Below are 10083 nucleotides of genomic sequence, written 5' to 3' on the forward strand. Positions count from 1 at the left end.
CGTGCTTACGAATGACTCGTTTACAAATCGAGCCGTGCTTTTATCGAGCCGGCCACCGACCCGCTCGGCTCGGGTCATTTACAGCCCTAATTGAACTAGAATTTCAACACTGAACTGTTTTTTACAATGTGATCAAAATTAAACTTCTCAAACAACAACCTTACTTCTTAAAAAAAAAATTAAAAAAAAAACAGCAAAAACATACAAAATAAAATACTCAGAAACTAATAATTAATAGCTTAATATTCTAACTATTCAGCATTCCTACAGGAGCTATTCAACCTTACTTCTCATACACTGACTGATCCAGAATTCACTGACATGAGATACTTTAATCAACGGGTTCTGTAATTATCCCCGGCGGAAGCAGCAGCTTCTATATTAGGCTTGATTGATAATAAAGACAGCAAAGAACAATAGAACATAACATAAGAAAGCGAGCAAAACGAATCAAAGTTTCGGGCTTTTACTCTTCTTATACACTCTTTGGCCTAATATCTATACCCTGAATCACAAGTCCGCCTTTCCAATCACCTCCGTTAACCTCCAAAATGCTAATTTCCAAATCCCCAACTTCATCTTCTCTGTTAAAATAATCCCCCAATTCAATCTCTAGCCACCCGTCTTGTCTTTCCTGTGGACGATTACAATTATTACGATGACCTCCATTGTCATTGTTATTCATATTGTTACGATTATCATCATCATCATCGTTATCGTTATCATTCTCTATTGTTGGTGCAAGCGGCTGCATCGCCATAGGGTGCCTGTGCCCGAATGGACAGACCCTTCTCCTTCTTGGTGCAATCTGCATCGCCATAGCGTGCCTGTGCCTGAATAGACAGACCCTTCCCACAATAATTGGGTTCCTTTGACGCCTTTCCCTTCCCGCATCCAGATAAATACTTCTCTTCGAAGAATCTCCTTCTTCTGCTCCTGAAATTCCTACATTCACCTCTACCGGATTGTCGAATCCGTAAGTGGTCACTGTTGTTTTGTATACCAGGTACGCTGTGTAGTGAGTTTCTGGTGATAGCATTGTAGCTTTGATTTTGCCGCGGATTTCCAGCCAACACACCGCGATCAGCTCAGCTACCTCTGGGAATCTGTTTGCAACTTCGTATAATGCTAAATCAGAATACTGATGGGAATTATGATAGTAAGTAAACCGAAACACAATCAAGAAATTCTACTTCAGTGAATCAGTTTGCATTTTCATATATGATGAATCAGAATCTATAAAGCACGGAAACTCTTCATGACATGCGTTTCTCCGTTTCTGACAAATGTGGGAAAGGCAAACTCTGTGAAACTGATACGAAACGTTTCCGTAATTACCCAAAATATAAAACGTGTCTCTCAATTTTTAAACGGTTTTCCCTACTTATTTCAATTAAAATTCTAGAAATCCAAACTTTTTATTTTGCAATTCCTATTCAATTTAAGATTAGGAAAATTGAAACTTCCTATTTGAGAGATAACTTCTTCCTTGTATACTTCAATTTAAAGAACTTACCCATATTTCTTTCTCCTATAATTTTTGTCTCTTGAATCTCGATTGAACTCGGACTTTCTTCCTCTTGTTCTTCAATCTTGTTTTTTCTAATGTATTATTATATTTTTATTATTTATAAATATGTCCCTATATTTTTAATATTTACACGTTTCCCCACACTTCTGTCTCCTATGTTTTTCAGAAATTACGTTTATCAGTTTCCGTTTCAGTTTCCGGTTCCGTGCAACATAGATCAGAATAGAAATTGAAATCATTATAATGAATTGAAGACAATGTCATTAAAGATAAAGGAAAAATAAACAAAATCATGACTGCAACTACCGTAAATCTGTATTTTCATATATGCTGACGGAATTATCGTAATAATGAAAATATGGGAAACAAAATCAATAGTTCAAGGCTGCAACTTCTGCAACTGTAAATGTGTATTTTCATATATGCTGACGGAAATTATGATAATAATGAAAATATGGGAACAGAAACGAAATCAAGAGTCCAAGGTTACAACTTCTGCAATTTTGTACACATTTTCATATATGATTAATCGAAATATGAATCAAAATCATGATAATTAAGAAAAACAGAACCAAAAATCAAGACTGCAACTTCTGCAAACCTGATTTGCAATTTCTTATATGCTGAATCAGAATTTATCAACCTAAATAATGAAAATAACCTTGAAGGTAAAGGAAAAAAATTGGGAAAATCCACAAACCTTGAATTGTTTCTAGAATTACTCCATCTCCAGTATCTCAGAGTATCACCCCAAATAATCATGAGATCTCTTGCAGAAAGCATGAAACTTTTCTTTCCACTCAATTTATCCAGCCTAAAGCTCTGTCAATAGACAATTACATATTAGTAAAATAATATATTACATAGCCGCAGTGTGCGAATACAGAAGTTGGTGTGTAAAAAAAAATTGTTAAATCGGTGTTTAGTAGAAAAAATTCGGATTTAGAGATGGTCTAATAAGCCAAAAAAAATGAAATTCGGATTTAGAGATGATTTAATAGAACGTGGACCAATGTTGGGTGCTAATATAGCACCAAAACTAAATTTATTGAAAACATGCTCTAATCACCACAACCTTAAATTTTATGGAGACATGAAGGGGTGAAACTACTTGTGGCCATGGTGGTTCCGGCGGCAGAAGGGGCTGTCTCCGCCCCTGCATAGCCGCCATTGGTTTCTAAAAACTATCTATTAAAAGGGGATAATTCAATCTAACAATTACATAAAGGAATTAATTGCACTTTTTAATTTCATCATCAACTCAACATAATAAACCAAAAATTGAAATTCAAGATACTGATAGATGAAATTGACCTAACTTCATACTTCCAAGACAAAATTCAGAGATTCTAACCTTTTTTCCATTGTCAATGATGATAGGATTATCACTGAGGCTAAGATAGAGATCTTTGGCAGAAGCACAAGAAGACAACAGAGAAGGATTAGAAGATTGAGAGATTAAAGTCTGGTAATCAGAAGGAAGAAAGCGTCTCCAAACTGTATCAGATTCAGAAACTGACTTAAAACCAGAAGAGATTATGGAGCATTGGCCAGTGTTCTTGGGACTCGTGAACGAGAAGACGGTGGCTATGCAGTCCTCCGGCAACTGGCAAAAATCAACTCCAGTCATATTTTCCAGCCCTCTTTTTTTCTGTTCTTCTCTGGAGTATATTTTTTTTAAATTAATTTGATTTTATAACTAACTTTAAATAATTAATTTCAGATTATATAAAATCCAATGAGATTTTTTTAATTAAAAGGCTGGCATTAGGAGGAGCTTTGGTCAGACATCCAAAGGGTAAATTACACCCATGGCCACTGAACTTTACCCATTTTCACATTATGACCACTCAACTTCATTTCTTCCCGGTATGACCACTAAACTTTAAACTTTTTAACACCGGTGGCCACTTAACGTCTCAAACGACCGTTCACGGCTAAAAATAAAAAATCCAAAGCGTTAATGATATTTTAAGGAACTTTAATTCTTGAAAATTTTCGTTTTGAGGTCATTTGGATGTTGTTTGACTAGGAGAGAGAAAGTGAATTTTTAGAGAGAGAAAGATCCAAAAAATGTGATTTTTGAAAATGAAAAATGTGGTTTCATGGTAAATGTCGTACTAAACAACTTTAATTCTTGAATATTTTCATTTTGAGGCCGTTAACGGTCGTTAACGGTCATTTTAAGAAGTTAGTTAAAATTGAGTTACCATCGATGTTAAAAAGTGCAAAGTTCAGTGGCCATACTGGGAAGAAATAAAGTTCAGTGGCCATAATGTGAAAATAGATAAACTTCAGTGGCCATGGGTGTAATGACATTTATCGAACACATTTTAAGGATAGTAGAGTTAAAGGGAGTGAAAGAAAAACAAGATGGAGAAAGAAGGGTAAAATGGGTATTTTAAATTTTAGAAGGAGTAATGAGAGGGAGAGAGTTGAAGGTCATAAATGATTGTCAACGGTCACAATTGCCACCACTGTAACAAAATATAAAGTTCAATGGCCATATCGGGAAGAATTGAAGTTCAGTGGCCACAATGTGAAAATGGGTATAGTTCAGTGGCCATGAGTGTAATTTACCCTAAATTTCATTGTAAGTATAATGTGTTAATACCTTTTTATTATTTTCTTCAACATGTCTCCAACTTCAATTAATAACTATTGTGTGAAATTTATATCTATTTGCAACAAAAATACATAAAAATAAAAAAAAAATTCAATTTTGCTGAGTTGGATAACCCCAAATTAAAAAAAATTAGTGGACTTCATTAAACCAACTCTAATTAAACCTAACAATTGAGTTCACATAAAGCCAAAGATCTAAATTTTAGTTAGAGTTAACAATCGAAACGATTACACCTAGCAACTTATACTAAAAAAGAATTAAAATATAAAAAATCTTTATTTAGTCATTTTGAAATAAAAAAGACAAATAAAAAAAGAAAACATGGATAAGGCAATAAGATGTGTGAACAACACAATTGGGAGCACAATAACTAGTACATATGAAAAAAAAATCAATTAATTACCTTCAAAAAACATAACAATTTCCTATAATTTTTGACATATTTGCTTTTCCCGATTTTAGTTATCCATATGCCTCTTCTCCGGATTTCTTCAATTGGAGATATCAAAGTCTAAGTTCTCTTAATTCTTGAAGAAAATATTATTAATACAATTTATCAAAGCAATCCGCTCCTAAATAAATCTGAATCTCTTAATGAAGTAAGAATAAAATTATAAGATTATATTATTTGAATTAAAAATATCGAAAAGACAAAATCTTCGGGGGCCCGAAAGAGAGAGTTGCTAATTGTTCCTTCCTCTAGAAAGGACTTAGCGCTGTGTTTGATGAGTTCTGCTCGGGAGTTGGCCTAGAGGTGGGGAATGGTAAGTCCATTAGTTTCTGGTTTGATAACTGGATTGGGGATAAACCGTTAATTGAGGTGTGTTCCTCCCCCCCGCCTAGTGATATCCGCAACTAGAGGATTGCCGATGTGGTGGACTCGGAAGGAGACTGGATCTGGTCGAAGTTTGATACTTTCTTTAGCCTTGAGACTCTCCTTAGAATGCGGGGAGTGAAGGTGAGTAATCAAGAGGAAGACTTGGATAGGCATTGCTGGGCGCTAACTAACAATGGAGTTTATTCTTGCAAATCGGCCTTTGAAGCTTTCTCTCTCAATAGATCTGATCCTCCCTCGGATGTTTGGAAGTCGATTTGGGCCCTCAAAGTTCCTTACCGTATTAGGAGTTTCCTGTGGCTGGGCGTTAAGGACAGGCTTCTTACTAATTCGGATAGGCACAGAAGGCACTTGGCTGAATCTGGAGCTTGCAGTAGATGCAGAGGCCATGTTGAGAATTTGTGCCATGCTCTTAGAGATTGCTCTAATAGTAAAGAGATTTGGAGGAAAATTCTCAAACACCATATTTTCTCTTCCTTCATGGCCCATTCTGAGGTCGACTGGTTCTCTGATGGTATTAGTGGCAAGTTACTTCCTTACATGGAGTATGGTGACATTTTCTTTGCTATTATCTGTCACCAAGTTTGGAAATGGAGAAACGAGGAGATTTTTGGAGATAAAACTGTATTTATGACAAACTTAGCTGATTTCTTCTCGAAAAAACTTTTCTCTATTATCGATAGTTTCAAAGGAGAGTCCCTTGCCAGATCCTCTCAGTATTGTGATGTCCATCTCGTGGGATGGAGCAGGCCAAGAGAGGGGGTTGTGAAGCTGAATACTGATGGTTCCTGCCTCAGTAATGGTAAGATTGCGGCTGGAGGTGTGCTTAGAGATGCAGGGGGCGCCTGACTTTTGGGGTTCTCCCAGAATTTAGGGTTGGGTTCTTCTTTCTCTGCGGAGCTCTGGGCTATTCTCACTGGAATCAATCTTGCTAAAAGGCTGGGTGTTAAGAGGCTCTCTGTGGAGTCTAATAATATGGAAGCCATCAGAATGATTTCTCAGAATCATTCTATGGGTCTTAACAGTCGCAACCTCATCAAAGCTATTAAAAGGCTTTGCTCCTCCTTTGAGTTCTTAGAGTTCCAGTCACATTTTTAGAGAGCAGAATCGAGTTGCAGATCGCTTGGCGGCGGCGGGCCATGAAGGGACGTTAGGTGTTACTACCCTTTCTGTTTCCCCTAGTTTCATCTCTCATCTTCTTTTAGAAGATAGGATTGGGGTTAGCTTCCCTAGGCTAATTCCCGGGTAGTTTGTTGTTGTTTGTTTTTTCTTTTCCTTTTCTACCAAATAAATAAATAAATAAATAAAACTAATACATAATCAAAATTAAAGATTGATGAGGTCTTTGATTTTTTTATCATGCTTCATATATATATATATATAGATGAGATCCAGTGTGACAATGGGTCTAGGTGTGGCAATGAGCTTATTGTGTGACATTAAAAAACTACGTAAGATGATAATTAAAAAGGACAAGGTGACAAATTTGTAAATAAAAGGAAAGAGATGATAGAGAAAATTGTTTTATTTATTTTCTTTAAAATACATTTTGCCGACATTTCTAACCTCGTTTTTCGAAATTTTTATACTATTAGACTCGTCTAAATTAGGCGGTCATTTTAAGATACATGAAGCTCAAGTAAAAAAAATCGGTGAACGGAATCCGGGTGGGCGTTTTTTGGCGAGAAAAAAAGTGCCCAAAAAATTCTCAAAAATTTCAGAAAAAGTAAAACATTATTCTAAGAAACTTTAATTCTTGGGTTGAAGCAGGATTTTTTACGGTTTAGTCCCAATAAAACTGGTTCCTTAATTTTATCCATTTTACATGCCTCAACAATTTGTTAGGTCAAAACTGTAAGGAATCTCGCTTTGAGCCAAGAATTAAAGTTTCTTAAAATGATGTTTTACACGTTTTGAAATTTTTGATAATTTTCTGGGCACATTTTTTGTCCTATTTACATTGTTCCGACAGTGTACAAAATTGTTCCAAATCAGTGTACCATTTGTTCCAACATAATACTTATATTGTTCCAACAGAAAATTGTTTTAATTCTTTTCTTTAAAATACATTTTTCCGATATTTCTAACCTCGTTTTTTGAAAAATTTTATACTATTAGACTCGTCTAAATTAGACCGTCTAATTAAGATGAGTCTAACGGTATAAAAGTTTTTGAAAAACGAGGTTGGAAAAGTCGGAAAAACGCATTTAAAAAAAAGAAATAAAACAATTTTCTCTTTCCTTTATATACAAATTTGTCACCTCTTCCTGGTTAATTATAAAATTGGTCCTTGTCACACAATAAGGCTTGTCACACCATAAGAAATGTGTCACATCTGATCTCCTTTATATATATATATATATATATATATATATATATTGTCTGTAACTATTGAATTTTCTTCACTTTGTGTTTTTTCATTTTCCTATAACTCTTGCTTCCTCTTATTACTTTAATTAATGGGTTTGATAACTTCTGGAAAAATCCTTGATCGGAGCACTTCCCTGTGAGGCGCCGTTGGGATCAACCGGGGACACTCCGATGCCAAAGTCAGTAATATTTCTGAGAATAAACTGTAAGCACAAAAGTAGAGAATCAGTAAGTGTACCTTTGATCCTAGGAAGCTGGGGTATTTATATAGGTTTCTGTAACCTTCAGCATTAATGGGGAAGCAGGTGAAGAGTTGTGTCATTACTCATCTTTAATTGCTATCAATTCTCCATTAATCCCAGCATTTATCATTAAAACCCTCAGAGTTGAGGTATTCGAACAGTCAAGTCTTTATTCCCCTTTAATGGCTATTAATTGCCATTTAATTGTATTTATTCCCATTCATGGATGGTAATAAAGGCGCCTTTTCGTATTCTTTGATCCGTCAAGGCGTATGTACGCTCTCCTTGAGAGCTATGGCGGGTCTCCGCTACTCGCTCTCATCGGGCGTATCTTGTTATGGCGTATCTCGCCATGGTCCACGTGGCGTGGCATAATGCTAGAGACTCCTTCCTTTTCCTCATTATTTTCATATTCGCCCCTACATTAATTATCATTAATTCCACATTAATCATGCATAAATATCTCTTTTAGAATGAATAATGGTTTGCCATTATTTCTATTAATTTTCCCTTATTCCTTATTCAAGAATAATTTGGGTTGTTACCAGAAGCCCCCCCTAAAGGTATAAAAAGCTCTTTAGGGCTGTCTAAATGGTGTTTTATTTTTCTATCTTGGAGGAAAGTGGACCCGCCCTAGATGGGGGATCACATATGGATATGATACGCTTTTAGGGGATTTTGCTTCTTCTTGGATAGGTGGCCAACCGTATCCATTGTTAGCCTCTAGGGGCTTCTTGAGAGTTATATTTCCTTTAGAAAGGGAATAACCCGTCCTTTATGGGACCATTTGTTCCTACGACATAGGATTATGATTCGCCTTAGGGACTTCTTTTATTCAGTTCTGCCATATTGAGGAGAATGACCAGCACTTAGGGATCAGTAAGAATGATCAGCCATTTAGGGACTTTTGTGCATTTTGTGGAGGCGAGACTTTGTTATTTCTATGATGAAGATGCGGATTCATTACTTTGATGAAAACGAGACTTCATTGTTTGGATAAAGACGAGACTTTATTAATTGGATGAAGACGAGGCTTCATTGATTGGATGAAGACGAGGCTTCATGAATTGGATGAAGACGAGGCTTCATTAATTGGATGAAGACGAGGCTTCATTGATTGGATGAAGACGAGGCTTCATGAATTGGATGAAGACGAGGCTTCATTAATTGGATGAAGATGAGGCTTCATTATTTGGAGATGAAGACGAGGCTTCATTACTTGGATGAAGACGATGCTTCATTATTTGGAGATGAAGACGAGGCTTCATTACTTGGATGAAGACGAGGCTTCATTATTTGGATGAAGACGAGGCTTCATTATTTGGATGAACCCTTTTCTTTCCAGAACTATTTTTACTAATGCATTATATCTTTTAGCAAGTAACTTTTTAGAATCTGGTTTAGGATTTCTCCGATTGGTTAGGGTAGGTGGCCAGCCGTACCCCAATGTGTGAACCTTTGTGAAGGTTTAGAAGCTTTTATTCCTGGTGAGGAAGTTAAGCTGCCTTAGGCGATCGATTTGCTTCCTATCTTTGAGGTGAATCGATCCGTCGCCAGGTCTTGAGACTCTTCTTTGGGAAGAGTATTTGAGAGTGTAAAGTTCTCACGTCTGAGAAATGTTTTAACTCTGTCTCTGACGGCAATCAATTGTTTCCTATCTTTGAGGTAGATCGATCCGTCGCTGAGATTATTGTCCGATTGTTTGCAAAACTTAAGTACAATTGTTTTAATCCTTATGGTCGCCATTTACTTTTACGTTTGCGTAAGTAAATATATAAGTTTGTAGGATTTAATATGGAGTAGGTGGCCAGCCATACTCCGTTGTGTGAACCTTTGTGAAGGTTTGAAGCTGTTCTATTCTTTCTAGAGGAAGTAAAGCTGCCTAGGGGATCAACTTGCTACCTATCTTTGAGGTGAAGCGATCCGCCCGTAGGACTTGTGAACCCTTCTTTGGGAAGGGAGTGAGAGAGTGTAAAGTCCTTGCGTCCAAGGAATGTTTTAACTCTTTCTCGAATGGTGATCATCTAAAGATGGATCCGCCCATGAGAGTGTTCTCCTATCTTTGAGGAGAAAGTTGAGGGTGTAATGATCTCATGTTTGAGACGATTTTAACCCGCTTTTGATGGGTGGTCAATCCTTTTCCTGTCTTTGAGGAGAGAGTTGAGCTCATTTGAAAGCTCCTGAGGGTCTATGCTTCTTATCTTTGTGGAAAGGGGATCTGCCCGTGATGGGATCAATTGTCCTATCTTTGAGGTAATTGATCCACCTGTGGAACTTTTCATTCGCCAGCCACTGGGCGTATATCAGCACTAAAAGCTAGGCAAATGAATATAAGAAGTATGGCGAGAAAGAATAAATTATAAAATATAGGATACTATAACAGTTTAATGCACATATAAGAATATGTAAAAATACTGATTTTTAGGCCCATGGTTCCGTCTTTTCTGAGCAACTAGAATCGCATCCTCAATGATGTTTA

At 36.5% G+C, this 10083-nt stretch overlaps 1 protein-coding gene across 1 annotated transcript; it reads right to left on the reverse strand.

Moving 5' to 3' along the window:
* Positions 1–287: 287 nt before the first annotated feature.
* LOC136209696 (F-box protein At2g02240-like) lies at positions 288–3177 on the reverse strand. The gene is made up of 3 exons (XM_066001259.1): positions 2886–3177; positions 2232–2353; positions 288–1106 (listed from the first exon to the last, which is right to left on the reverse strand). The coding sequence occupies exons 1-3, from the start codon at positions 3159–3161 to the stop codon at positions 476–478; spliced, it is 1029 nt and encodes a 342-aa protein (XP_065857331.1). The 5' UTR covers positions 3162–3177; the 3' UTR covers positions 288–475.
* Between the last annotated feature and the right edge of the window lie 6906 nt (positions 3178–10083).

This window comes from Euphorbia lathyris, chromosome 10 (genome assembly GCF_963576675.1).
Source record: "Euphorbia lathyris chromosome 10, ddEupLath1.1, whole genome shotgun sequence".
NCBI lineage: Eukaryota > Viridiplantae > Streptophyta > Magnoliopsida > Malpighiales > Euphorbiaceae > Euphorbia > Euphorbia lathyris.